The sequence below is a fragment of the Vigna umbellata genome, chromosome 3, assembly GCF_029865625.1.
Source record: "Vigna umbellata cultivar VRB3 chromosome 3, Vumbellata_1.0, whole genome shotgun sequence".
In the NCBI taxonomy this organism is placed as follows: domain Eukaryota; kingdom Viridiplantae; phylum Streptophyta; class Magnoliopsida; order Fabales; family Fabaceae; genus Vigna; species Vigna umbellata.
In genome coordinates, this window is record NC_142167.1 from 20,312,125 (window position 1) to 20,339,722 (window position 27,598).

The 27,598-nt window shown below is 34.0% G+C and overlaps 13 protein-coding genes across 13 annotated transcripts; 7 read left to right on the top strand and 6 right to left on the bottom strand.

The window, feature by feature from the left end:
• Positions 1 to 8,527: 8,527 nt before the first annotated feature.
• On the bottom strand, positions 8,528 to 9,070 carry LOC148201862 (auxin-induced protein 15A-like). The gene has a single exon (XM_088110073.1). The coding sequence runs from the start codon at positions 8,963 to 8,965 to the stop codon at positions 8,687 to 8,689; it is 279 nt and encodes a 92-aa protein (XP_087966199.1). The 5' UTR covers positions 8,966 to 9,070; the 3' UTR covers positions 8,528 to 8,686.
• Positions 9,071 to 9,529: 459 nt separating this feature from the next.
• LOC148201863 (auxin-induced protein 15A-like) lies at positions 9,530 to 10,164 on the top strand. The gene has a single exon (XM_088109018.1). It carries the CDS (start codon positions 9,754 to 9,756, stop codon positions 10,033 to 10,035), a length of 282 nt encoding a protein of 93 aa, XP_087965144.1. The 5' UTR covers positions 9,530 to 9,753; the 3' UTR covers positions 10,036 to 10,164.
• A 1,158-nt stretch (positions 10,165 to 11,322) lies between these two features.
• Positions 11,323 to 12,054, bottom strand: LOC148201864 (auxin-induced protein X10A-like). The gene has a single exon (XM_088109020.1). It carries the CDS (start codon positions 11,753 to 11,755, stop codon positions 11,477 to 11,479), a length of 279 nt encoding a protein of 92 aa, XP_087965146.1. The 5' UTR covers positions 11,756 to 12,054; the 3' UTR covers positions 11,323 to 11,476.
• A 137-nt stretch (positions 12,055 to 12,191) lies between these two features.
• On the top strand, positions 12,192 to 13,199 carry LOC148201865 (auxin-induced protein 15A-like). The gene has a single exon (XM_088109019.1). The coding sequence runs from the start codon at positions 12,541 to 12,543 to the stop codon at positions 12,820 to 12,822; it is 282 nt and encodes a 93-aa protein (XP_087965145.1). The 5' UTR covers positions 12,192 to 12,540; the 3' UTR covers positions 12,823 to 13,199.
• Positions 13,200 to 13,771: 572 nt separating this feature from the next.
• LOC148201866 (auxin-induced protein X10A-like) lies at positions 13,772 to 14,514 on the bottom strand. Its single transcript, XM_088109344.1, has one exon. The coding sequence runs from the start codon at positions 14,198 to 14,200 to the stop codon at positions 13,922 to 13,924; it is 279 nt and encodes a 92-aa protein (XP_087965470.1). The 5' UTR covers positions 14,201 to 14,514; the 3' UTR covers positions 13,772 to 13,921.
• Positions 14,515 to 14,764: 250 nt separating this feature from the next.
• Positions 14,765 to 15,383, top strand: LOC148201867 (auxin-induced protein 15A-like). The gene has a single exon (XM_088109022.1). The coding sequence runs from the start codon at positions 14,980 to 14,982 to the stop codon at positions 15,256 to 15,258; it is 279 nt and encodes a 92-aa protein (XP_087965148.1). The 5' UTR covers positions 14,765 to 14,979; the 3' UTR covers positions 15,259 to 15,383.
• Positions 15,384 to 16,310: 927 nt separating this feature from the next.
• Positions 16,311 to 16,811, bottom strand: LOC148201868 (auxin-induced protein X10A-like). The gene has a single exon (XM_088109021.1). It carries the CDS (start codon positions 16,752 to 16,754, stop codon positions 16,476 to 16,478), a length of 279 nt encoding a protein of 92 aa, XP_087965147.1. The 5' UTR covers positions 16,755 to 16,811; the 3' UTR covers positions 16,311 to 16,475.
• A 638-nt stretch (positions 16,812 to 17,449) lies between these two features.
• Positions 17,450 to 18,060, top strand: LOC124846248 (auxin-induced protein 15A-like). Its single transcript, XM_047323469.2, has one exon. It carries the CDS (start codon positions 17,595 to 17,597, stop codon positions 17,874 to 17,876), a length of 282 nt encoding a protein of 93 aa, XP_047179425.1. The 5' UTR covers positions 17,450 to 17,594; the 3' UTR covers positions 17,877 to 18,060.
• Positions 18,061 to 18,897: 837 nt separating this feature from the next.
• Positions 18,898 to 19,774, top strand: LOC148201869 (auxin-induced protein 15A-like). Its single transcript, XM_088109023.1, has one exon. The coding sequence runs from the start codon at positions 19,365 to 19,367 to the stop codon at positions 19,632 to 19,634; it is 270 nt and encodes an 89-aa protein (XP_087965149.1). The 5' UTR covers positions 18,898 to 19,364; the 3' UTR covers positions 19,635 to 19,774.
• A 1,406-nt stretch (positions 19,775 to 21,180) lies between these two features.
• LOC148201870 (auxin-induced protein 15A-like) lies at positions 21,181 to 21,981 on the top strand. Its single transcript, XM_088109024.1, has one exon. The coding sequence runs from the start codon at positions 21,537 to 21,539 to the stop codon at positions 21,795 to 21,797; it is 261 nt and encodes an 86-aa protein (XP_087965150.1). The 5' UTR covers positions 21,181 to 21,536; the 3' UTR covers positions 21,798 to 21,981.
• Positions 21,982 to 23,771: 1,790 nt separating this feature from the next.
• Positions 23,772 to 25,131, bottom strand: LOC124846250 (auxin-induced protein X10A-like). The gene has a single exon (XM_047323471.2). It carries the CDS (start codon positions 24,205 to 24,207, stop codon positions 23,929 to 23,931), a length of 279 nt encoding a protein of 92 aa, XP_047179427.1. The 5' UTR covers positions 24,208 to 25,131; the 3' UTR covers positions 23,772 to 23,928.
• A 320-nt stretch (positions 25,132 to 25,451) lies between these two features.
• Positions 25,452 to 26,024, bottom strand: LOC124846251 (indole-3-acetic acid-induced protein ARG7-like). Its single transcript, XM_047323472.2, has one exon. It carries the CDS (start codon positions 26,021 to 26,023, stop codon positions 25,745 to 25,747), a length of 279 nt encoding a protein of 92 aa, XP_047179428.2. The 5' UTR covers position 26,024; the 3' UTR covers positions 25,452 to 25,744.
• A 1,027-nt stretch (positions 26,025 to 27,051) lies between these two features.
• Positions 27,052 to 27,357, top strand: LOC124846253 (auxin-induced protein 10A5-like). Its single transcript, XM_047323473.2, has one exon. It carries the CDS (start codon positions 27,060 to 27,062, stop codon positions 27,333 to 27,335), a length of 276 nt encoding a protein of 91 aa, XP_047179429.2. The 5' UTR covers positions 27,052 to 27,059; the 3' UTR covers positions 27,336 to 27,357.
• Positions 27,358 to 27,598: the final 241 nt, after the last annotated feature.

Consider the following 27,598-nt stretch of genomic DNA (forward strand, 5'->3'; position numbering starts at 1 on the left):
ATCATAAACCTTCAAAACACCTTTACTTGACACTTTTAGCCCTATGAAAACCACCATTAAACATACCTCAATTATAATGTGTTTCCCGAGATCAAAACCATATCCCAAGGATATTTAGTGTTAACCAAATCTCAAATTTTTATCTTATGCGAACTAAAAGTAAGTATAAACAAGTTCACTCACACACATCACTGGATAGAGATCAAGGTGCGACATATAAATCTTTACCCATCCTTTACATCGCCATTGAGGTTTGAATACTACCATATAACTATACCTGATGAAATTGCTCCAATCACAATCTACAACTTCTTAATTATTCCGAATTCCCTAATCACATTAGTATTGCAACCCTCCTTTTTATCCATTTCCAAACTCTTCTTCTTCCTTATCTTGCCATGTTCATAATAATATCAATTCAACCTACACTACCTCCACTAACTAAAATTTACAACCATAAATCATGACATTTTAATCCTATTAAAAATACCAAATATTTGTATAAGTCGAAAGCCAAAATTTTCGTACCTGGATTTTCTCCTCTACTCCTCATACCAAAATCATATATTCTCAAATCTTATCTCTAATACATTTACTAAAAAAAATCTAACCATCTCCTTTTAATAATCTATTTAGCTTAGAATCCTTCCAATACTTCATTCTTCTCTAAAGACCTCGTGTTCTCTTAACTTATAGATTTCTCCTCCTATTAAACTTTCTCATCTACTCTTCTTTGTCTAATATTTGATTTATTCTTAATCTACTTCAGTATTCCTATCCCTTTTTATTTTAAACTTTATCTTCAATTCTTCCACCATTTTCTTTCTTCAGATTCCAATCATCACTAATACATCAATCCATGTTACCAATCTCACACAATGCCACTCTGTTTCTCATCAATACTTCCTTCTCTTCTGACTTCTAACGTTACTGATATACTAAACCAAACTGATTTCTCAAATCTTGCCACATTCATGCTTATCCAAAGCTTCTCTTAATCTAGCCTTTGAATTCAACTCCTTTTTTTTGTGAAACGTAAGATATCTCATCTATTAATTTTGTTCTAGAAACTTCAAAAAAAATTTTACTTCTAAACACCAACATCTTCACTCATCCTTTGAAACTTAAACTCTAGTGTTATATTTCCCTATCAAGGCTTTAACTAATTCTAATATCTTTCCTCAAACCCTCAGAATTAAGAAAGGAAAATCATCTATGGTAAAAGTCATGAGTAGTTAGACACAATACTCTACTATCTAGATTTGGAGGAAATGGTAAATTATACCATTTAGACTCAATTCTTCACAGAGAAGACACGGAAGACCCACAACACAGAGGTCATCCTAAGGACGAACTGCTCTGATACCATTAATGTAACATCCCAAATTCTCACATTGGATAATTCATAATTTATATATTGTAACATTACATTTACGGTAACATCCCGTAATCTCACCCTTTAAAATTTCCTAGTTGATATAAGTCTATACATGTAAAAATGTTCTAATTATAGTTCTTCTACTTCTCCCTTCCTTGGCACTGAGTGAGGCAACATTCCTTCATCTGCTCCCGTATAACGAATTATACGATCATCGCACATACCCAAACACAAACAAGTAGGGTGAGCTAACATGCAACCAATCATTTATGAAACATGCATGCAAACCTCATATAATAATTATGTCATACATACTCATACCATCATACAACAATCACATCATACAAACACAAACAAGTAGGGTGAGCTAACATGCAACAAATCATTTATAAAACATATATAATTACCTTGATATAAACATCATATAATAATTATGTTCGACACTCTCATACCACAATTCCTATTAGACACTCGTCTCACAATACCCAATAGACACCACAATATCCAATAGACACTCATCCGGATGATACGTTGATGAGCGGTCACGGGAGGTTATGCACTTGTAATGACTTCTACTTCTTTTTTTTAATATACTTTCAAAATACTTCATACCATTTACAAGGTTAATCCCCTCACTATGTCCAAAACCGGCACATAGACCAGGACCTCCTGCTCCTCTCACCACATAATTCATCCCTCTCTACTTGAGACTAGATGATTATTAGAGTATCAGGATAACCTCCAACTACGGGACCCTCAACATCAACATATACACAAATACCATAACATTTATTTAATCTCTCCACAAGACTCATACCATACTAATATTCCTCAACTCACATTATACCCTTACAAAATCTCCCCATACTACCCATAACATGTTCAGATGCATAAATTCAAATGCAGTATAATAAAATGCAATTATCACAATTATAATTCATAATTCCATATCTACCACAAAAATGAATTCATCAGACATTTCCATTCCAACAAGATATATTGCACAATATTTTAATAGTACAAAATCTGTTCAATAAGATTTAAGTTAAAAACTTGTCGAGTAGACTTCCAGGAAAGAGAGGTGCGTCACAATGGACAACTTAAGTACCAAATCTTTCCTTAGCCAAAGTGTTCCTCAACTAGTTTTTAACAAATTTCTTATTTACAGATTCAAAACAACAGCATATAATATTAACACCGAATTTCAATATAGATAAACATACAGTAAGCATTAACAGTATTCATACATAATTTCAAGATATGAATAGTAATAAAACAATACTAAGTCATAATATAAAAGCATAGAAATACTAAATCATAATATAAAAGCATAGAAAAGTTAGCTCCCCTACCTCTATTCCAGACTTCTCTCGCTCTGAATTTATTTCTCCGAAACCCTTCAGAACTTCTACTCAAAATTTCTCCCTAACTCTTTTTTTTTTTTTCTATTTCTCAAGCTCTCACTTGATTTCTCTTCTCTTGGTGCAGAATAACCTTCCCTCCCATGGCTATTTATAGTAAAAAAAAATTTACTATTCATTAATATTTTAATATTATTTATTATTTTAATATTATTTAAAAATAATATTTCAATCATTTTCTCACCAAATCTGATCCTAATTTCTACCTACTACTTTCTTCCATGCTAAGGAATCCAAATGCTGAAAATTTATTTTTACTATTCACTTTTTACTATTTACTATTTACTTTTTACTATTTACTATTTACTTTTTACTATTCAATTTAAAAAATTTACTAAATAAGTTACCAAAAATTTGAACCTCTCCTTCTAAAATTACTATAATTTTATATCCAAAATTTACATTTTTCTATCCACTAAAATTATTATTACTAATAAAATACTAAAATTTACTACTATAAATATATATATATATATATATATATATATTTTTTTTTTTATGGGTCTTACATTCTCCCCAACACAAAAAATTTTCGTCCTCGAAAATTCAAAAATTGGACATAAAAATAAAGTTATGATTATTCCACCTTATCTCCTAGTTTCCTTGTAAATTCATTTACTCTACTATTTTGTGCATCAAATTTCTAGCATGTCAAATTTGAAATATATTCATGAAAAATTAAAATCATAAACCTTCAAAACACCTTTACTTGACACTTTTAGCCCTATGAAAACCACCATTAAACATACCTCAATTATAATGTGTTTCCCGAGATCAAAACCATATCCCAAGGATATTTAGTGTTAACCAAATCTCAAATTTTTATCTTATGCGAACTAAAAGTAAGTATAAACAAGTTCACTCACACACATCACTGGATAGAGATCAAGGTGCGACATATAAATCTTTACCCATCCTTTACATCGCCATTGAGGTTTGAATACTACCATATAACTATACCTGATGAAATTGCTCCAATCACAATCTACAACTTCTTAATTATTCCGAATTCCCTAATCACATTAGTATTGCAACCCTCCTTTTTATCCATTTCCAAACTCTTCTTCTTCCTTATCTTGCCATGTTCATAATAATATCAATTCAACCTACACTACCTCCACTAACTAAAATTTACAACCATAAATCATGACATTTTAATCCTATTAAAAATACCAAATATTTGTATAAGTCGAAAGCCAAAATTTTCGTACCTGGATTTTCTCCTCTACTCCTCATACCAAAATCATATATTCTCAAATCTTATCTCTAATACATTTACTAAAAAAAATCTAACCATCTCCTTTTAATAATCTATTTAGCTTAGAATCCTTCCAATACTTCATTCTTCTCTAAAGACCTCGTGTTCTCTTAACTTATAGATTTCTCCTCCTATTAAACTTTCTCATCTACTCTTCTTTGTCTAATATTTGATTTATTCTTAATCTACTTCAGTATTCCTATCCCTTTTTATTTTAAACTTTATCTTCAATTCTTCCACCATTTTCTTTCTTCAGATTCCAATCATCACTAATACATCAATCCATGTTACCAATCTCACACAATGCCACTCTGTTTCTCATCAATACTTCCTTCTCTTCTGACTTCTAACGTTACTGATATACTAAACCAAACTGATTTCTCAAATCTTGCCACATTCATGCTTATCCAAAGCTTCTCTTAATCTAGCCTTTGAATTCAACTCCTTTTTTTTGTGAAACGTAAGATATCTCATCTATTAATTTTGTTCTAGAAACTTCAAAAAAAATTTTACTTCTAAACACCAACATCTTCACTCATCCTTTGAAACTTAAACTCTAGTGTTATATTTCCCTATCAAGGCTTTAACTAATTCTAATATCTTTCCTCAAACCCTCAGAATTAAGAAAGGAAAATCATCTATGGTAAAAGTCATGAGTAGTTAGACACAATACTCTACTATCTAGATTTGGAGGAAATGGTAAATTATACCATTTAGACTCAATTCTTCACAGAGAAGACACGGAAGACCCACAACACAGAGGTCATCCTAAGGACGAACTGCTCTGATACCATTAATGTAACATCCCAAATTCTCACATTGGATAATTCATAATTTATATATTGTAACATTACATTTACGGTAACATCCCGTAATCTCACCCTTTAAAATTTCCTAGTTGATATAAGTCTATACATGTAAAAATGTTCTAATTATAGTTCTTCTACTTCTCCCTTCCTTGGCACTGAGTGAGGCAACATTCCTTCATCTGCTCCCGTATAACGAATTATACGATCATCGCACATACCCAAACACAAACAAGTAGGGTGAGCTAACATGCAACCAATCATTTATGAAACATGCATGCAAACCTCATATAATAATTATGTCATACATACTCATACCATCATACAACAATCACATCATACAAACACAAACAAGTAGGGTGAGCTAACATGCAACAAATCATTTATAAAACATATATAATTACCTTGATATAAACATCATATAATAATTATGTTCGACACTCTCATACCACAATTCCTATTAGACACTCGTCTCACAATACCCAATAGACACCACAATATCCAATAGACACTCATCCGGATGATACGTTGATGAGCGGTCACGGGAGGTTATGCACTTGTAATGACTTCTACTTCTTTTTTTTAATATACTTTCAAAATACTTCATACCATTTACAAGGTTAATCCCCTCACTATGTCCAAAACCGGCACATAGACCAGGACCTCCTGCTCCTCTCACCACATAATTCATCCCTCTCTACTTGAGACTAGATGATTATTAGAGTATCAGGATAACCTCCAACTACGGGACCCTCAACATCAACATATACACAAATACCATAACATTTATTTAATCTCTCCACAAGACTCATACCATACTAATATTCCTCAACTCACATTATACCCTTACAAAATCTCCCCATACTACCCATAACATGTTCAGATGCATAAATTCAAATGCAGTATAATAAAATGCAATTATCACAATTATAATTCATAATTCCATATCTACCACAAAAATGAATTCATCAGACATTTCCATTCCAACAAGATATATTGCACAATATTTTAATAGTACAAAATCTGTTCAATAAGATTTAAGTTAAAAACTTGTCGAGTAGACTTCCAGGAAAGAGAGGTGCGTCACAATGGACAACTTAAGTACCAAATCTTTCCTTAGCCAAAGTGTTCCTCAACTAGTTTTTAACAAATTTCTTATTTACAGATTCAAAACAACAGCATATAATATTAACACCGAATTTCAATATAGATAAACATACAGTAAGCATTAACAGTATTCATACATAATTTCAAGATATGAATAGTAATAAAACAATACTAAGTCATAATATAAAAGCATAGAAATACTAAATCATAATATAAAAGCATAGAAAAGTTAGCTCCCCTACCTCTATTCCAGACTTCTCTCGCTCTGAATTTATTTCTCCGAAACCCTTCAGAACTTCTACTCAAAATTTCTCCCTAACTCTTTTTTTTTTTTTCTATTTCTCAAGCTCTCACTTGATTTCTCTTCTCTTGGTGCAGAATAACCTTCCCTCCCATGGCTATTTATAGTAAAAAAAAATTTACTATTCATTAATATTTTAATATTATTTATTATTTTAATATTATTTAAAAATAATATTTCAATCATTTTCTCACCAAATCTGATCCTAATTTCTACCTACTACTTTCTTCCATGCTAAGGAATCCAAATGCTGAAAATTTATTTTTACTATTCACTTTTTACTATTTACTATTTACTTTTTACTATTTACTATTTACTTTTTACTATTCAATTTAAAAAATTTACTAAATAAGTTACCAAAAATTTGAACCTCTCCTTCTAAAATTACTATAATTTTATATCCAAAATTTACATTTTTCTATCCACTAAAATTATTATTACTAATAAAATACTAAAATTTACTACTATAAATATATATATATATATATATATATTTTTTTTTTTTTATGGGTCTTACATTTATCTGTAACGTCCCGGCAACTCACAGGGACCGTTGACTGCCCCCACAGACCACCACCAGGCTTTCCAGTGTGCTTTGTCCTCACTCGCACACTTTCCGGGAAAACTTCCCAGAAGGTCACCCATCCCAGAATTACTCCAGGCTAAGCACGCTTAACCATGGAGTTCTTATGAGTCAGGCTACCGAAAAGTAAATGCATTTTGGTGATATGAGTAGTCAAATCAATTCCTTTAAGCTATCCTTCAACCGTATAGTCCCATACCTACACAGTCTCCAGATCCCTCTCATTCCGGTGTATGTTCGATTCATTCATGTACCCCTTCCACCGGGAGCCTTGCCAGGAGCCGCTCATTGTCTGTGCCCCCTGCACCATGCTCCCCGCACCGGCGTCACTCCCCGCCCTCGTCAGTGCCCGGGTGTCACACGAATTTTTTTGGCTCACTAATAAATGAGCCGGGTTAGGTTGACTCACTAAGTGGTCAATCCGTGGTGGGTCAGGCCGGGTTACTTGTTTTGACAGCTCTATTTAAAATATAATTTATTTTTTGTTCAAGAAGGAAATTGATAAAAATTGGCCGAGTTAACGAAACAATAAACATGGGAAGGCAGACATATAAGGTCAAAATTTCTTTATTTTGTGGAAAAAATATAGAAATTTTTGTTGAAGAGTATAATGACTCATTTAAATCTAGTTTCCAATTGAATATCAATCTATGATTAGAGGCCTTTTAAAAATTACAGATAATGTATTTCAATCGAATTTATGTTTTATTCTAGCCCTAAAACCAACTAATGTGCTGAATTGCCTATGTGAAGACAGTGTTGTTACTAAACCAAGTGAGATGAAGATTTGTTTATCATAATGGGATCTCCTCCATATGGTGCTGCTGCTACATATGAAAACAAATTGAGTATCTAAGTGTTTCTGTTTATCGATAGCTATGTTCTGATCTTCCTGCAATTAAAATGTAAACAGTATTAGAAGGAAGAGCTAATATTTGTTTGGGACAATTTTAAAAGAATATAAGTTCTATACACACATTCGGATCATACACGAGATTTCGCTCATGTCAACTGCTGAAACAGTTAAAATGAGTTTCATATGAAGGATTATTGTTGCCATTAATTTCAATGGATAACATCCATAGCTAAAAAAATTCATATTCATTTGACGTATGGTTTGTTTATCTATATAAATATTGTTGTATGAAGATCACATAATATCAATTTGGTAAGAAAAAGAGATCTCCTATTCTGGTTGTTTGATCTTGCAGTGTATGTTGGGGAGAAAAAGAAGCTATTTTTAATCCCCTTATCGTACTTGAACCAACCTATATTCCAAGACTTATTGAGTCAAGCCGAAAAAGAGTTTCTCACTGCTTGAATGAACAATTTCTCACTTTAGGAAACCGACATAAATTAGTAGAGACATTTTTGTACAATGCGCTTCTTCTCTATCATATAAAAATTATTATGAAAATTTGAGCAATGATGATTCCAATTGCTAACTTTTTTGTTTATCATTACAATGTTCACTTCTCCCTGCCATTAGAATGGTAGACAACACTAGAAGGTTGTATGTTCCAACAAAAAGACTTGATTATTCTCACAAATTCCTCAACTTAACAAACCCAGATCTGCACAATCAAGGCAGGGCAGAGCAGAGAAATGTATGAGGGATGATTTTTTAACTCTTTCTTATTCAGTAATTATGTAGATCAGATTCATAGCAAATGTGAGAATAAACGTCGTGGAGATAACTTATCATTCAAATGAAATTTCTTTTACAAAGTCAGATATCAAATATGGGGAGGGAATATACCAAGGTAAGAAACTATGATACAAAAATGTGTCAAGTATATGTCTACATCTAAGTCAGTTCCATCTTCATGCAGTTAGCAGCTATTTAAGCGAGAAGTGATATCTAAGAACAAATGTTCTCCACAAGGAATTGTGAGACCACCCAATGGATGGTCATACCCAAATTCTTCCTCGGCTTGACTCAACAAATCTTGAAATGAAGGTTGGTTCAAGAATGATACAGGAATCATGAACCGCTTCATTTTCTCTCCAACATAGACTGCAAGGTAGCCCTTTTGCACGTCCATAGCTTTTGAAGATGCTTTGATTGTATTAAGGGATGCCTTCTTCATACCAGGTAAACGAAAACCCATGGTTTATATATTGAAACTTGGGAAGAGAAAGTTGGGAATAGCGAGTTGTAGATAGGAGGCTAGTTTTTGAAGTTAAAATGCCTTAGGAAGTGAATGATATTTGTTGTGCTAAATGTTTGCAACCATGAATATATATATATAGAGCTAGAAAGTTTTGTAGGATATCATCTGGTACTTGAATGATTGAGGGTGGATGGCTATGAGATAAGAGTCATGGGACCGATAGGACAGAAAAAGCACATGGTGTTGCCTTGGAAGTGTTTCTTAGGGATTAATGGGAGATGTTATAGTTGACAGTACACTATCCCAAGCCAATCCACTTGAAATAGTGTAGACATATGATTTCAAATCTCATGAATATAATGGTCTATGATATCTCATTGTCCTTTGCTTATAATTTGATCTATCCAGCTGTAATTCAACATTAGGTAACGTGAAGAAAACATGTTCAAAGCATGTTTGACAAATCGTGGAATACCAATTAATCCATGAACAGACTAAGGCCTTCCCTTAGCCACATCTCATTGGGAACATGTGGAGGCTTAATGTTTCCTGCTGTTCAACAAGGTGGGTTACACACCTGCACCCTACTTTATGCTTGATAGAAGTACTGCAGACAACACCACGCGATATCTCATCTCTATGCTTTCCTTCTTTTAGCATCTATATATACACTATCCTATACCTTCAAAAACAACACAAGCCTTCCGAATCCTCTCAAGCATCAGAATTCAGATTCATTTTCTGTAAATTTGAGATTGTTCTTCTTTCTTAAACAAGCTCAAAAAATGGGTTTCCGTTTACCTGCCATCCGACGGGCATCATCATTCACAGCAAGAAAAGCATCTTCAAAATCTGAAGACATACCAAAGGGCTATTTTGCTGTGTATGTTGGAGAGAAACAAAATCGGTTTGTGATTCCCATCTCTTACTTGAACCAACATTCATTCCAAGACTTACTGAGTCATGCAGAGGAAGAGTTTGGATATGATCATCCCATGGGAGGCCTCACAATTCCATGCAGTGAAGATGTCTTCCAACATACAATTTCTTGCTTCAAGGGACAATAGATCTCACTTTAGGAGACTCACATAGATTAATTAGAGACATTTTGTACAGTAGGCATCTTCTCGAATTGTAACTAGTTTTACCAAATTTTGGGTAATGATGATGAATTCAAATTTTTCTATCTATTTTTCCCTTTCAATTTTTACTTCTCCCATAACTTACAATGGTATATTCAGCAGTAAAAAGACTCGATTATTCTCATAAATTTCACAGCATAAATAAGAAACCCAAGTGCTCGGCAATCAGGGCAAGGCAGGGAAGGGAAAGAGATGTTAGTATTTTGAAAGGGGGCAAACCAGAAGAATCAAATTCTTTGGAAGGAGTTTCAGAGGTTTTTAAGTTTTTTATACATCTGGTGGATTTTTCCCCGACCAAGACAGTTATAATGGACTTAAATTTAAGTTGTGTTGTTCCAAATCATTCGAATGGATAACATCCACTATCATAGAAATTTCAAATGAACTTGATGTAAGGATTCTTTTATCTATCTATCTATACATAATTATTCTATGAAAATATAATTTTCATTTTGTAAGAGGATGAGATTGCTTATTTTGGTTGTTTGGATTGATAAACCTACATTACAGATGAAAAAAGAGGAAGAAATTACTTCATCCAATCCATCACCAATCGATTCAACCCACTTAAAAATCCTCATGGGGAAACCTCACTTTTTATTCCATTTTCTTTTCTCAATGTTGCCCAATAAAAAAGTAGGGCAATTTCTTGTCCTTGCATCATCTTGAGATCCGAGATTACAAACTAGAGCAATAATTCCCCATTCCATGAGAAAGATACTTAATTTCTATTTTCATCCCTAAAAAGATAGTAGTATCTTAAAATCATTCAAGGTTTGAAGATTATTCAATTAGAGGAGAATTTGTCACTTCCACAACCAGTTCTGACTGTAAAACCAACTACATCATCCTGCGAAGAAGGTATTGTTGCTTGATTCACATATATGAAATGGGTACTCCCTCATATGAGCATAGACTTGTATGGATGGTTTTGATCTTTTCTCAGCAATATTATAGTTTTTCAGTGACGACGGATGGTTCACAAAAATCTTAAAGTGAAATTAAATCAAAGCAGTACAGTATCACAAAGACTTATACTTTCAATGAGTTTTTCTCTCTATTTTCCTCTCTGTTATATTGTATTTATTTTGTCATTGAACTTAGCTAGAAAATGTAGCAATAATAGCTGAATTTAAATCCGAGACATTAAGACTTACTTGGAGACAAATAGCTAATTTCTTAATCGACAACTATGTAGCTCAAAATGTCAGATGAAGGAAATGTGAGAAAACTCTTCATGCAGGAAAATTGTCGTAACAATTTCTGTACTGTCCAAAGCAATATAATAAAAATGTAGAAAGGCTATTTTCAAGCTAAGAAACTATGCTACAAAACTTTTGTATATACATTTAAATCAGTCTGATCTTCAACACCTCATGAAGCGCGAAGTGATATCCAAGAACGCATCTTCTCTGCAAGGAATTGTTAGACCACCCATTGGATGCTCATATCCAAAATCTTCCTCAGTGTGACTCAACAAATCTTGAAACGAAGGTTGGTTCAAGTATGATACAGGAATCATAAACCGCTTCATTTGATCTCCAACATAGACTGCAAGGTAACCCTTTGGCACATCCACAGATTTTGAAGATGCTTGGATTACTGGAAGACATGCTTTTCTGATACCAGGTAAACGAAAACCCATGTTTTATATATTGATACTTGGGAAGAGAAAGTTGGGAATAGAGAGTTTTAGATAGGATGCTAGTTATTGAAATTAAAATGCCTTAGGATGTGAATGGCTTTTGTTGTCCTAATTGCTTGCAACCATGAATATATATATAGAGATAAAAAGTTTTGCAGGATATCATCTGGTACTTGAATGATTGAGGGTGGAGGGCTATGAGATAAGAGTCATGAGAATGATAGGACAAAAAGGGCACATGGTGATGCCTTGGAAGTGTTTCTCAAGGATTAATGGGAGATGTAATAGTTGATAGCACACTATCCCAAGCCAATCCACATGAAATAGAGTACACGTATGATTTCAAATCTCATGAATATAATGGCCTATGATATTTCAATGTCCTGTTCCTTATAGTTTGATCTATCCAGCTGTGATTCAACATTAGGTAACGTGAAGAAAACATGTCCAAAGCATGTTTGACAAAACGTGGAATACCAATTAATCCATGAACAAAATTAGGCCTTCACTTAGCCACGTCTCATAGGGAACATGTGGAGGCTTAATGTTTCCTGTATTTCAACAAGGTGAGGTTACACACCTGCACCTTACTTTGTGCTTGATAGATCTACCACAGACAACACCACGCGATATCTCATCTCTATGCTTTCCTTCTTTTAGCATCTATATATACACTATCCTATACCTTCAAAAACAACATAAGCCTTCTGAATCCTAAAGCATCAAAATTCAGATTCATTCTCTTAAATTTGAGATTGTTCTTCTTCCTTAAACAAGCTCAAAAAATGGGTTTCCGTTTTCCTGCCATCCGACGGTCATCATCATTCCCAGCTAGACAAGCATCTTCAAAATCTGAAGACATACCAAAAGGCTATTTTGCCGTGTATGTTGGAGAGAAACAAAATCGGTTTGTGATTCCCATCTCTTACTTGAACCAACCTTCATTCCAAGACTTACTAAGTCAAGCTGAGGAAGAGTTTGGATATGATCATCCCATGGGAGGCCTCACAATTCCATGCAGTGAAGATGTCTTCCAACATACAATTTCTTGCTTCAAGGGACAATAAATCTCACTTTAGAAGATTAACATAGATTACTAGAGACATTTTGTACAATACGCATCTTCTCAAACTTGTAACTATTATTACAAAATTTAGACTAATGATGATGAATTCAAATACTAAGTTTCTGTGTATTTATCCATTTCAATTTTTACTTTTCCCAACATTTAGAATGGTATACAGCATCAACAAGACTGGATTATTTTTATAAATTTCCCAGCAGGAAAAACTAAGAACGAAGATAAAGCAGGGAGGGGCAGAGATATTAGTATATTGTTAGGACGAGGAGATGCACCAATGATACGCAATAAAAATGTAGGGCAATTTCTCGTTCTTGTATCATCTTCAGATCGCAGATTACAAACTGGGGTAATAATCCCCAATTCTACAAGTACGATACTTTTATTTTATTTTCTTCTAAAAATTAGATGCTAGAATCTTAAAGAGTTCAAGGTTTGAAGACTATTCAATTAGAGGATAATTCGTCGCTTCCATAAACTGTTGTGACCATAAAACCAACTAACTTGATCACGCGAAGATGGTATCACTGCTTGACCTACATTTTTTTTCATAAAAAATTGGGTCCTCCCTCGTATGTGCATGGACTTGTATTGTATGGATGGTTTTGATCTTCCGTCAAGAAATATTTCAGATTTTCAGTGACCAGGGATGGTTCACAAAAATCATAAAAGCAAGTTGAAATCAAAGCAGTTGAGTTTCTCAACGACTTAATTTCGATGAGTTTTTCTCTTTATTGCACCGGTGATCGTGTTTTAAACTTATCTTCTTTTCCTCTCTGTTATAATGTAGTTTTTTGTCAATGAACTTAACTATAAAATGTAGAGATAGTAACCGAATTTAAATCTGAGACATTAAGAATTCTTTGGTTGTAGAGAACTAGCTAATTTCTTATTCCACCACTGTGTAGATCAGAATGACAGATGAAGAAAATATGTGAGAAAACTCTTCATGTGGGACATTTCTTGTAACATTCTTTGTACTGTCCAAATTAATATAACAAAAATGGAGAAAAAGTATTTTCAAGGTAAGAAACTATCCTACAAAATTTATGTCTATACATTTACGTCAGTCTGATCTTAATGGATTAGCACCTCATCAAGCGAGAAGTGACATCCAAGAAAGCATCTTCTCTGCAAGGAATTGTGAGACCACCCATTGGATGTTTATACCCAAATTCTTCCTCAGTTTGACTCAACAGTTCTTGAAATGCAGGTTGGTTCAAGTGTGATACAGGGATCATAAATCGCTTCATTTTATCTCCAACATAGACTGCAAGGTAACCCTTTGGCACGTCGACAGATTTTGAAGATGCTTGGATTGCTGGAAGGGACGCCTTTCTCAAACTAGGTAAACGAAAACCCATGCTTTATAAGTTGATAATTGGAAAGAGCGAGTTGAGAGGAAGAGAGCTGTAAATAGGATGCTAGCTTTTGAAGTTTAAATACTTTAGGATGCGAATGATTTTTGCTGTCCTAAAAGCTTTCGCCCATGAATATATATATAGAGATGAGAAATTTTGTAGGATATCGTAGGGTGCCTGAATGATTGAAGGAGGATGGCTTTGAGATAAGAGTCATGGGACCGATAGGAAACAAAGGGCTCATGGTGTTGCCTTGGAAGTGTTCTTAGGAATTAATGAGATGTTATAATTGATAGTAATCCCATGCCAATCCACTTGAAATAGGACGTATGATTTCAAATCTCATGAATATAATGATCTATGATCTCTCACTGTCCTTTGCCTCATAATTTGATCTATCCAGCTGTAATTCAACATTAGGTAACGTGAAGAAGAGAACATGTTCAAAGCATGTTTGACAAAATATGGAATACCAATTAATCTATGACCAGACTTAGGCCTTCACTTAGCCACGTCCCATTGGGAACATGTGGAGGCTTAATGTCGCTAGTTGTTCAACAAGGTGGGGTTATACACCTGCACCCCACTTAATGCTTGATAGAAGTACTGCAGACAACCCCATGCGATATCTCATGTGTACTCCCTCCTTCTTTTAACAGCTATATATACATTATCCTATATCTTCAAAAACTACACAAGCCTTCGGAATCCTCTAGCATCAAAATTTGGATTCATTCTCTGTAAATTTGAGATTGTTCTTCTTCCTTAAACGAGCTCAAAAAATGGGTTTCCGTTTACCTGCTGTCCGACGGGCATCATTGGCAGCAACACAAGCAACTTCAAAATCTGAAGATGTGCCAAAGGGATATTTTGCCGTTTATGTTGGAGAGAAACAAAATCGCTTTGTAATTCCCATCTCTTACTTGAACCAACCTTCATTCCAAGACTTACTGAGCCAAGCTGAGGAAGAGTTTGGATACGATCATCCCATGGGAGGCCTCACAATTCCTTGTAGTGAAGATGTCTTCAAGCACACAATTTCTTGCTTCAATGGACAATAGAGCTCACTTTAGAAGACTGACATAGCTTATTAGAGACATTTTGTACAATAGGCATCTTCTTAATCCTGTAACTATTAATACCAGTTTTTGAGTAATGATGACGAATTCAAATGCATGTTTCTATCTATTTATCCATTTCAATGTTTACTTCTCCCAGCACTTAGAATGGTATACAACACTAAAAAGACTCGACTATTGCTCACAAATTCCACAGCATAAGAAAAGCATGTGATTGGCAATCAGGACAAGGCTGGGAGGGAGCAGAGATGTTAGTTTTTGGCAAGGGCAGAGGAGAATCATCAATTTCTAGAACGAATTTCAAAGGCTTTTAAGTTTTTTATACACACTAAGGGATTTTTCCTCCGCCAAGACAGTTATAATGGACTTAGTTCACTGCTAGGTATATCATGTACAGTTCACAGATAAATAGTATTTTGCTAGGACCACAATGAAGCTTCAATTTATTTGGGAAAGGCCTGAGAAAAAAATTTACTTTTATATACGTGATAATAGTAAAATTAAAATTCAGGGTCCCCATCGTACACAAGATTCCTCCAAATTTCCTAGGTTGTTACAATGGATTTAATGAAGTTCTATTGTTTCCCACTTTAATTTCAATAGATAACATCCAAGGCTAAAGAGATTTCATATTCATTTGACAAATTGTTTAGTTGATATATAAAAAAAAAAAAAAACTCTAAAAAGGAGCAGTGAATGTTTGGATTAATACACTTTCTGTTTTCCTCCAAAAGTAGAAAGGTAATCTTTAAAAGGTTTGAAGAATCTTCTCAGGCAATGTTTATGTGACCAGGGAAGGTTCACAGAGACTATAATTTTCAGATTTTTTTCATCATTGACTTTTTCTCCTTTTCTCTCAATCACATCAGTCATTGTATTTTAAACTTATCCATCGTATTATTTTATGAAATTAAGTTATAAAATTATGAGTTATTAGTTATATACATTAAAAACTTTTATTTAATTCAACTCAGTTTTAGCCAATTTCATGTTCAATCATTATTTTCATCAGACTGTTAAATGAAGGGAAAATGTGAGAAAAAACTTCATGTATGAAACTTCTCATTTAAATTAACCTTTTTACAATTGCCGGATTATATGATAACAAAAAAGGGGAGAATATTTTCAAGCTAAGAAACTATGCTACAAAAAGCCTCTCAAGTTTAGTCTACATCTATGTCAGTTTCATCTTCAAGGGACTAACACCTATTCAAGCTAGAAATAATATAAAGGAACATGTCTTCTCTGCAAGGAATTGTGAGACCGCTCATTGGATGATCATAACCAAATTCTTTTTCTGCTTGACTCAACAAATCTAGAAAGGAAGGTTGGTTCAGGTACGATACAGGGATCAAGAACCGCTTCCTCGTCTCTCCAATATACACTGCAAGGTAGCCCTTAGGCACATCTACAACTTTTGAAGAAACTTGGTTTGCAGCAAATGATGCTTTCCTGATACCAGGCAAACGAAAACCCATCGTTGTGTGCTGAGACTTGGAAATTAGAATGTTGTGAAAAAATCTCGTGAATAAGATACAAGATTATGAACTTCAAATGCTTTCTGATGTGAATGATTTTTATTGTTCTAAACGTGTACAGTCTTGAATATATATAGATGAAAGAATTTGTAAGAAATTGTTGTCCTTGTGTATTATTGAGGGTGGAGGGCTATCGGATAAAAATAAGGGAACCAACAGGGAGACAATGGCATATGGTGTTGCCTAGGAGGACTTTCTAATGGATGAATGCAACATGTTATAATTGATCATATGGGTCCCATATTCTGGAGCAAATGCACTTGAAAAAAACAGACTTGTGATATCAAACCTGTCTATGATCTCTAGCAATCCTTAGCCTTATAATTCATCAGCCCGAAATTATCTTCCACCTGTGCTGTACTTCAACATTAGACTGCGTTATCAACCTTAAGAAAACATATCCAGAGCATGTTTACGAAATTATGGAATACCAACTAATGCATTATTAAACGTTTGGTTTCACTTAGGCGCGTCTAGTTTGGTTACAAGTGGAAAGTGCGTTTGGCACTGTTTGACAAAGTGGTGGGGTTACACACTCTACACAACTTTATCCTTGACAGAGACATTGAAGACAGCACCACATGATATCTCATGTGCATGTCTTCCGTCCTTTAACGCTACTTTTCTGTGAATTTAGTTTCTAGGGAATCTTTAGAACTATATATACAGCATCATTTCCCTTCACAAAGAACACAAGCCATTCGCATCCTCGAGTTTCAACATTTGGTTTCATTCACGTAAATTTGATATTGATCTTCTTCCTTTAAACAGGAACAAAAAATGGGCTTCCGTATACCAGCTATTCAAAGGCCATCATCAGTCACAGCTAGGCAAGCAGCTTCAAAATCTGTAGAAGTCCCAAAGGGCTATCTTGCAGTGTATGTTGGAGAGAAACAGACACGATTTGTGATTCCCATATCATATTTGAACCAACCTTCATTTCAAGACTTACTGAGTCAAGCTGAGGAAGAGTTTGGATATGATCATCCCATGGGTGGCCTCACAATTCCTTGCAGTGAAGATGTCTTCCAACATATAGATTCTCGCTTGAATAGAAAATAAATCTCACACTGTAGGACACTGACATAGATTAGTAGAGAAATTTTGTACCAGAGTGATCTTCTCAACTTGTAAAGATTGCCCCATTTTTTGTAGTGACAATGAATTCAATTGCTAAGTATTGTTGTTTATCAATTAAAATGTCCAGTTCTGTGCAATTCAATTAGAATTTGATTTTTATCATGAATTCCTTTGCATAACTGCCCATATGCTCCACAGTCTGAACAGAGCTAATAGTATGTTTCTTCAGCCACGGAGAAGCATCAGTTTATTATGGACTAGATATAAAGATTTTCAAGTTTAATACACATGTGAAGTTAAAATTAATGCCCCCGATCATACACAAGATTTCACCACTACCAAACTGCCAGCCAAGGTATATAGTAGTGGACCTAGTATATAGGTTTTTTCAATTGCTCTCATCTACTTCTATGGATAACTTGTAGCTAAAAAAATTTCATATTCTAAGAATTGGGGTTTAGTTTCTAAGCACCTGTGCTTCCCTTATTTCTTCACTGAATGATTTAGCCATAAACCATGCACTATAATTACCAAAATTTAATCAGTGCAGCACTTATCAAATTTCAGAGCTTGTATATGTTGCACAGCTTAAGGCCAATTACAGTTGCTCTATAAATTTACTCATCGAAGCAAGCTCAGTGACTAAAGTGAAAAATATCAAAACAAAAAGAAAAGTAAAAAAGCTCAGTGCTTTAAAGAACCCAGGAGTGCAATATTTGTTAACTTAAGGGATTATAACTTGTTAAGCTCAATAGTTTTCCAATGTTCTTAATATTTTAAGACCTCAGAAAAGCTCACAAACTTCAGTTTGGATTTATCAACTGTATTCGTATCTAGTTAGACTGCAGAAAATTGAGTAAATCAACAAAGTTAAAAATTATGTTTTTATAACACTCCGCTATTTATAACTAACTACCTATACTTCCAAACAACTCTCTCAAGTAATCTATTAATGGAAGGCTCATTTGTACGGCCATATGCCAGAGGAACTTGTAGCATTAGCCAGCGTAAAATCATTAAAAGCAGTACATCTCTTGTCTTCAAATAATGTTATTCAATAACTCAAATAGATTTTAGAGTTTATAGTGTATCAATATCTGCCAGTTGGCTTATAGAGACCATGAACACAATATTTAATATGTCTATAGCATGTCTGATGGTAACCTATCCAAGGACTTCTCCGTAGGCAGAATTTATTAGATTTCAAGTAAAATCTGATGGTTGACCATCCAAGACATATCACATCAACCTTAATGAGCCCTGTCTCTCCTTGGCCCTATCAAATGGTACATTCACCACCCAATTCAGGAGAGAGGCTTGAGTTATCTATCTATATATGTGTGTTCATCTTTCATTGAGCATACAAGCTTCACAAGTCATTACACTGAATCAGCTGAATTCAAATTCATTACAACCTTAACTAATCTTCTGAGATCACTCTGTAGTTCTTTGTGTGTAGAAGCAAAAACAATGGGTTTTCACTTACTTGGAAGACGGACATCATTTACAAGCCAAGCTAGAAAGGTTGCGGAAGTCCCAAAAGGCTACCTTGCAATCTACGTTGGAGAGAAAATGAAGAGGTTCATGATTCCCGTATCATTCTTGAACCAGCCTTTATTTCAAGAATTGCTAAAACAAGCTGAAGATGAGTTCGGCTATGATCATCCTATGGGAGGTCTCACAATTCCCTGCAAGGAAGATGTGTTTTTAGATATAGCTTCTCGCTTGAATGTGCAATAGTCCATATTTCTCTTCAGAGGAGTAACATAGAGTAACATACTGTAGAGCAGACATTGCTTTTTATCATTTTTGTAGTATCCAATACGTTGTAAGAAAGTTTATGACATTTCAATGATAACATACCAAAGATTTATTCCGAATTTATGCTTACTTTTTGTATATATGAATGAATTAAAATACGATACAGCACAAACTTGGTGACCATCTATACCATCTGCCTCCCTCAACTGATCTTTTGTGGTATTTCTGCCAATTTTGCATTAATCTACTGAGTAGTTATAGTAGCGATATAGATTAGTTCGCTAAACATGACTGTGGCTGTTTTGAATGTACTATTGTAGTTCTGTCGATAACCTTAGACATGGATCCCATAATGTTGACCCCAGGTCTATACAAAAAAAAAAAATTGCAAATAAATTGATCTAATTCTACAGAATTTGCTGCAATCTGTGAACTCCATCACTAATTAGAGTCATTGATAAAGCCTCTACAGAAAAATGATTTTGTGCATTTTTATTCTTTTCATGATATATATTTAATGTAACATTCATGTATTTCCTTTGATCTTTTTAAAATGATAGTAGATCATTTATACTGAATGTTCTTTCCTCAGCATCCATGCTTCATTGTTATTCACTTATTCCTTTTTCTGATCTTTGTAAAATTAAGCAAAATGATACAAGAAATAACACATTTTAAAATATAAAAGCCTGATATCTGTTACTGGATTACCGTCAAAAACATAAACGTATGTTACTGGATTATTGAAATATGTCGTTCAACAACAGTGTCACATAAGCAATCTATGAGCTGTGTAAAAGTACAGGTCCCGTCTGAATTAAGCTCAATGTCTGTCTTCTGTCATGACCCACTGTGCCAAAACATTTATTCCAACTGGCAATTTGACATAACACCTATATAGATTTTCTTTTTCATTGAAAGATGATAGAATTTGAAAAGAAAGAGTTGATTGATTTAAAGATTCAGTGAAAGCAAAGACAGATGGCTTAATAGAAGTTAGAGACAAAATATAGTAGAAAAGTCATAATTTCTTAGCTTTTAGGCTTCACCCTTTTGTCAAAGGTCTTTGTAATCTCGTGCTTTCAGTTTTACTTTTAAACTAAACTAAACATGGAATAAAATCCATCTTAAGGCATCTGGCAATATTTACTTTTAGGGGTAAAAGTAAAAGTTAATAATAATGATTTTCTCACCCTGAAGGATACCGGCAGTTGGAGTGAAACTGAAGGTATATTCCATTATTCCAATACTTCATCCAAATACACACAACAATGACAATAGAGGAATATACCAATGCAACAAACAATGTCTCAGTCTGCAATTAAATTGTATGTTGCTTTGTACTTGTTCCGTAGTAAACTCTGAGGTGCTGATGGAGAGTTCAATCTTAAGTACCTTCCGTGCTGTTGGCGAGGACTTGTCATGCAAGCTGTTATCACAATGAATGGCATTGTACAAATGCAACCACTGAATATAAGTTTTCAGTACCCTGCACAGATATTTGTCAACAATGAAACATACGTGTGAGGAAGAGAAGATGAGAGATGTCTGGTACATGTCTTCAACAATAAGAAACAGGGCATTAAATAGATTGAACGATAATTAGGTTTTTTTGGTGTACAATTCTCTTTCAACTTCAAGCAATAACTTTATTGACCACACTTCCATAAAAATCTCCATTTCTGATAAAGACGTGTAAGACAAAACCACATGGTTCATGATCCCTTGTTTCTCACCAGACCCAAAGAGCCTTAAACCATTCAATTTGGGAAGCAAGGTGATCCACACAAGCGCCATATATATACCCCTCATTCCACTCTCAAATATATCATAAAGCATCGAACTTGAAACACTTTGTACAACAAACAAGAAGTAGAAAACATGGGTTTTGATTTGCTTGGCGTTAGAAGAGCTAGACAAGAAGTTTCAAAGGGTACCGAAGTCCCAAAAGGATACCTTGCAGTGTATGTCGGAGAGAAAAAGAAGAGGTTCGTGATTCCGATTGGATGCTTAAATCAACCCTCGTTCCAGGACTTGCTAAGCAAAGCAGTGGAAGAATATGGGTACCATCATCCAATGGGTGGTCTTACAATTCCTTGCAAAGAAGATGTCTTCTTAAATATCATGTCGGTTCTCACTTGAATACGTCTGAGACACCGACACACATGATAGTATCTAGTTCAAACAAACAATTTTGTAGAGATTACATTTTTCTTTCTCCCTTTGCTTTCATGCAAAAGTGGAAGATGTGTATAGGAACAAAATCATTGGTTCCATTGATTATGTTGATAAATTGAAACATACGCACACTCGCTTTGTTGAAGCATCTACTTGTTGTTGAATACTCTGTTACCACACACTTGCACTTTCTGGGTTTTGTATTTATCCCCAAGCTCAGATAATTTTTTGTGGAATAATAAAATAATAATACTTATAATAAAATCTAAACGAATAGTAATATATTTTATTTATAATAAAAATTATGAAAAAGTAATATTGTTATTAAAAATAATAATAGTCTTACAAAATGATAAGAATAATAATATTATTAAAAACATTAAAATTAGAATAAAAATAAAAAAAATTATAAAATAATAAATTAAATAAATCAATAATAATAAAATAAATAAATAAATTTGTAAAATAATAAATAAATTAATTTATAATGTTAAGGGTAATTTTATCATTTAATAAATATATCATTTTATGATCTTTTAAATTTATTATATCGATGAAATTTTCTTCTTTGCTTTAAACTCTCTTTCCCCTTAATTTACAATAACCTTACTATTCACTCATTTTTCTTTTCTTTTCTTTTCTACTCCCTCATATGCATTTCTTAATCCAAATACATTATTAAAGTAATCTCACAATGACTATCACAACTTAAGATCTAGCCATTAATTACCATTCAAGCTTAGATGTTTCTTCCGTGCATTTCACTAATTTCTTGATTGACCTCATTCATTATAAAATGAGTTTCTTTGGGGAATATATTTACATTTTAGAAAACTTATTACTGGATGAATGGGAGATAATTAAAAAAATCAATGGAGTACAGGAAGATAATCAAAACCTTATCCTTGCATGATGAATCCTGTCTTCTTTCCTTTGGGCTCACTTCCCGCTACACAAGCCGAAGTCTCTTGCTTCTTTTTGGGCCGATGGGCTCACTTTGGGTTTTTCTCATTTTTGCTCAATGGACTTTGGGTTTGCATGACGATTACCAAATGTATTCTACTGTCAATTGTGTTCCTGTGTTTAGTTAATTGTACAAGTAATTGTGTTGTTGTGAGGTAAACGTGTGAATTCAGGCTTATAAATTTAGTTAAAACACAAGATATGTTTAAGTATAAATAGTTATCCATTTAAGTTTAGGTTTTGCATCCACGTCATAATATCACCGAAACAGCATCTAGAATAAGAATCCCATGTTGGATTTATTGTTACTGACCCCCTCAAATATGTATATCCTACCACAGATATGTTTGGATAAACTTATTTTTGCTCTAGTTGTACAACAGTAACAGCAGAACAGAATAGGGAGAAGAAAAGTGCATTTGAGAGAATAGTCTAAGAGGGACCAAGCAGGAGGAAAAAGAACTATCTCGACAGCTCTGAATAATTGCAAAACATGTCATGCATAACAGAAAAAGAAGTATATCCACAACTTCAAAAGACACCGATAAACTTCGATGAAAGCGTTATTAACAATGCAATGGTCACCCATCTTGTCTCTTCTCAGACAACTGTTTAGAATGGTTTTTTAAGTGATCTGATTGGATAATCTTATATTTTTAAAGATTTTTATGGAGTTGTAACAACTTTTCATAATATTTTTTCTTTTTCGAGTGACTTGATCGGATAATCTTATATTTTTAAAGATTTTTATGGAGTTGTAAGTGTGATCAAAGTAACATATTTTGACATAGAAAATTCTTTTACACTTATTTGATACTATGATTTACAACTTTTCACTTTTTCTTCTCTGTTACAAATACAAAAATTTAATTTTTTTTATAGCTATTTTATCTTTATCTCAAATAGATGTAATGTATGTCAAACTATAGTTACTCCAAACAAAATTTGGCAGAGAAATTGTATAGGTAAAATTCATTGAAACTTCACCAAAAAAAGAAATATGACATTTCTGCATACTTTCTCACTTAGATAGTGTTTTCCACTTACAAACGAAGGATAATAAATAAATAAATAAAATTGTCTTCTGTACAGTTTGTCTCAACTAATCTACGTGAGTCTCCTCCAATATGATTTATAGCCTATTCAAACGAGAAGTGAGATCTAAGAAAGCCTCTTCCCTGCAAGGAATTGTGATACCACCCATTGGATGGGCATACCCGAATTCTTCCTCAGCTTGGCTCAACAATTCTTGAAATAAAGGTTGATTCAAGTATGAAATAGGAATCACGAACCGCTTCATTTTCTCTCCAACATAGACTGCTAGATAGCCTTTTGGGACCTCCACAGCCTTGGAAGCTGCTTTGGTGACAGCAAAAGATGATCTTCTAATACCGGGTAAGCGGAAGCCCATTGTTTCTTGAGATGAATTGCACAGAGAACAATACCAAAAAATGCAAGAGCTTGTGTGTGAAGAAATGCTTGAGTTGTTTGTGATTGGCTTGCCTTGCTTGAGAATGTCATTGTGAGTATATATAGATAGATATACTACGAGTCTGTGTGAACCCGGTTCTCTGATGAACTCAATGGTTGGTGGGCAATTTGATGCTTGATGGGGTCTAGTGAGAGACAGGGGCTAATGAGGTGTCACATGATATTGCCTACATGATTTTAGTGAACGATTATTTGAGAATTGAGAACTCATGCCAACCTGGTTGCACTTCAGAAAGAGACTTTACAGCAAATAAGCAAATAATTGCATAACCAATATAATGGCCTTCTTCTTGTGTTCCAGACAGGCTCAAAACATATACATTTGTTCTTCAAGTTAATGAACTACCACTTTCTGATAACTAATACAGTAAAAGAAATGTCTACTGTGGAGTGTTTATGCAGATCTGTTTCACCCTCCATGTGATAAAAGTGGTGCAAAAGGAGCATCCACTACATAGTCCCCACAAAACAAGACTTGAATGTTGTGTAGACTGTTACATGTAACTAAAAGATACCAAAATTAAAATTGTATTAATATTGATTTCTCAGTTTCTCTTACTAGATGAATATCCAGTTGATAGAACCAATCCAAAGTTTGAGTTCCATACATTCTTGCTATGAATTGCTTAGATACAAGGCAATCTTTAAAGAGATTGCTCAAATAGCCTATAGGCTAGTAAATATAGATATTTTGGTTTCCCAAATCACCTAGAGATTTATTTTTTCGATTTCCACTTGCACTATTTAGAGTGAGAAATTTAAAATTCTGCTGGAACTTCAGTTGATCTTAAAACACAAGTAGCTCTCAAATCTGAGAGAGGGAAAAACTGATCATTGAACTTTGGAAATTTAAGGCATGGCTATGATGCATGTAGCCAAATAGCGTCATGTGATTCATATAACTGATCTCACCTACTGGGATAAGTCTTTGTTGTTGTAAATACCCCAATGCCAATGTTCTTGTGGACCTACCTAGGCAGAGAAGCCACTTCGTGTATGATCTGGGTCAATGCTCCTCAAAAATCTTAATTTCATATGTATAATCTTGAACATATTTTTGGTTTATAAGAAAAAATAATTTTAACTTCCCCCTGAGTATATTATCTTTCTGTATGTTCCTAACTCATCAGAAATATACTCTTGCTCTGCCCTGACAAGTAATCTCATGTTCTGTTCCGGCTATAAAAATTTATTAGTTCAGCCAAGTGTAGTTTTTCCTAGATCAAGCAGCCTTACTCATGATTTGTGATTTTTCTTTTATTTAAGGGACAAATTAACAATTAAACATTGTAACTATCGGACAGAAAACACAAAGAAGCCATTTGAATAATTCAATTCATTGTTATAATGCAAGAAAAGAGAGAGAGCATACTCTTGATTAGACATTCTGATGTTAAGTCAATTCTCCTGTACAAAAAGTTTCTACTAATCTATGTCAGCCTTCTAAAGTGTGAGATTTATATCACATTCAAGCATGAAGTTATATGTTGGAAGCTATCTTCGCTGCAAGGAATTGTGAGGCCGCCCATGGGATGATTATATCCAAACTCCTCTTCAGCTTGACTCAACAATTCTCGGAACAAAGGCTGGTTCAAGTATGATAGAGGAATCACAAACCGCTTCATTTTCTCTCCAACATAGACTGCAAAATAGCCCTTTGGCACATCCACCGCTTTAGAAGATATGTGATTTCCAGCAAATAATGTCCTTCTCATGAGAGGTAAACGAAAACCCATTGTTATATTGATTGTGTTAGAGACTGGAGAAGAGAATGGTCTAAGAAAGGACTCTTAGTATAAGCTTCTGAATTTTGAATGCTTTTGGATGTGAATGATTTGTGTTGATCCTAAATTCTCTTAGCAGCAGATATATATACATAGATCAAAGGATATGCAAGAAACCATAGGCTACTTGGATTATTGGTGAAAGAGAGCTATGAGTTGTTGCTAAGGGACCAAATGAGAGACAAAGCATATGGTGTTGTCTTAGAGGACTTTCTACTGATTCAACGTAACATGTTATAGCAGATAACATAACTCAAGTCCCACCTTCTGGAACAGATTACCCCACTTAAAATAAAACATGTGCATATGTGAAAGAGAGAAACTAATTGATCATGTTGAAACTTCTTCATGGCAGCAGCAAACTTTGTTTATGCAAATTACACACCGTGTGTCCCTAGAATCTGATGTACATAAAAAATGTGGTCCATGGTGCCTCGTGATCAAGTATTCAATGTTGGTTCTCTTATATCCAAGCGCTGTTTAAGAGCTGGCAATCAACTATGGTCAATTCTCAAGGTTTACAGGTTATTTATTGCTACTTACATATTTTATATATCTTCTTCAAAGAAACATGGGTGATGTCTGAAGCATGTCTACCATTGAAACAGCTACTGCTCAATGAATGAACAAGCATTACATTTCACCACTGCTGATGTATCTAAGTTCAAGTAGGTAAACATGTTGGCCATTGTGTGGGGTATGGTATACACTCACATATATCTTCCTAATCCTTGAAATAAATCTCCAAGACAACACCATGTGATTCCTTGTCCCTCAATAGAACTGTTGTAAGAAATTCACTCACGGAGGAATTGGAATATTGCAGATGCAGATGACTCATGAGGGACTATATATATATACACTATTTTTTGTGCTCAAGCAACACAATTCATTTACATCCTCAAGCATCTGAATTCAAATATTTCTTTCTCATACAAGCCTCTTGACAATACTCAGAATACTATTTGTTTGTAGAGCAAAAAATACAATGGGTTTCCGCGTACCGGGCATTATTAGACAGCCATCATTTTCTGCTGTCAAAGCAAACAAGGGACTTGAAGTTCCAAAAGGCCATCTTGCAGTGTATGTTGGAGATAAGATGAGGCGGTTTGTGATTCCAGTATCTTTGTTAAATCAACCCTCTTTTCAAGAATTGCTAAGTCGAGCAGAAGAAGAGTTTGGATATGATCATCCAGCTGGTGGTCTTACAATTCCATGCAAGGAGGATGAGTTTCTACATCATGTTATAATGGTGCTCGGATAGATTAGTTGAGAAAAAAATTGTAGAGAAGGAACTTACTTTTATTATGAATTTTGTTATGCTGTATTTTTCCTTGTATAATCCAACTGAAGTTGGAAATTTTGACTTGAATGACAATGCTAACAGAAGATATTGCAAAACCACTTCTTTGTTTTTCTCCAATATTTTAATAAGTATAAATGCTATAGTGTCAGTATCAAATCTCAGTGGAAATACACCAGTCAATCTATTATCTTTTGGTGGGGATTAAATGCAGTTACTATTTT

What these genes read in the sequence shown, in the direction of transcription:
- LOC124846250 (XM_047323471.2), bottom strand. Translation starts at nt 24,207, where the DNA reads ATGGGCTTCCGCTTACCCGGTATTAGAAGATCATCTTTTGCTGTCACC.
- LOC124846248 (XM_047323469.2), top strand. Translation starts at nt 17,595, where the DNA reads ATGGGCTTCCGTATACCAGCTATTCAAAGGCCATCATCAGTCACAGCT.
- LOC148201867 (XM_088109022.1), top strand. Translation starts at nt 14,980, where the DNA reads ATGGGTTTCCGTTTACCTGCTGTCCGACGGGCATCATTGGCAGCAACA.
- LOC148201862 (XM_088110073.1), bottom strand. Translation starts at nt 8,965, where the DNA reads ATGGGTTTTCGTTTACCTGGTATGAAGAAGGCATCCCTTAATACAATC.
- LOC148201866 (XM_088109344.1), bottom strand. Translation starts at nt 14,200, where the DNA reads ATGGGTTTTCGTTTACCTAGTTTGAGAAAGGCGTCCCTTCCAGCAATC.
- LOC148201864 (XM_088109020.1), bottom strand. Translation starts at nt 11,755, where the DNA reads ATGGGTTTTCGTTTACCTGGTATCAGAAAAGCATGTCTTCCAGTAATC.
- LOC148201865 (XM_088109019.1), top strand. Translation starts at nt 12,541, where the DNA reads ATGGGTTTCCGTTTTCCTGCCATCCGACGGTCATCATCATTCCCAGCT.
- LOC148201868 (XM_088109021.1), bottom strand. Translation starts at nt 16,754, where the DNA reads ATGGGTTTTCGTTTGCCTGGTATCAGGAAAGCATCATTTGCTGCAAAC.
- LOC148201863 (XM_088109018.1), top strand. Translation starts at nt 9,754, where the DNA reads ATGGGTTTCCGTTTACCTGCCATCCGACGGGCATCATCATTCACAGCA.
- LOC148201870 (XM_088109024.1), top strand. Translation starts at nt 21,537, where the DNA reads ATGGGTTTTGATTTGCTTGGCGTTAGAAGAGCTAGACAAGAAGTTTCA.
- LOC148201869 (XM_088109023.1), top strand. Translation starts at nt 19,365, where the DNA reads ATGGGTTTTCACTTACTTGGAAGACGGACATCATTTACAAGCCAAGCT.
- LOC124846251 (XM_047323472.2), bottom strand. Translation starts at nt 26,023, where the DNA reads ATGGGTTTTCGTTTACCTCTCATGAGAAGGACATTATTTGCTGGAAAT.
- LOC124846253 (XM_047323473.2), top strand. Translation starts at nt 27,060, where the DNA reads ATGGGTTTCCGCGTACCGGGCATTATTAGACAGCCATCATTTTCTGCT.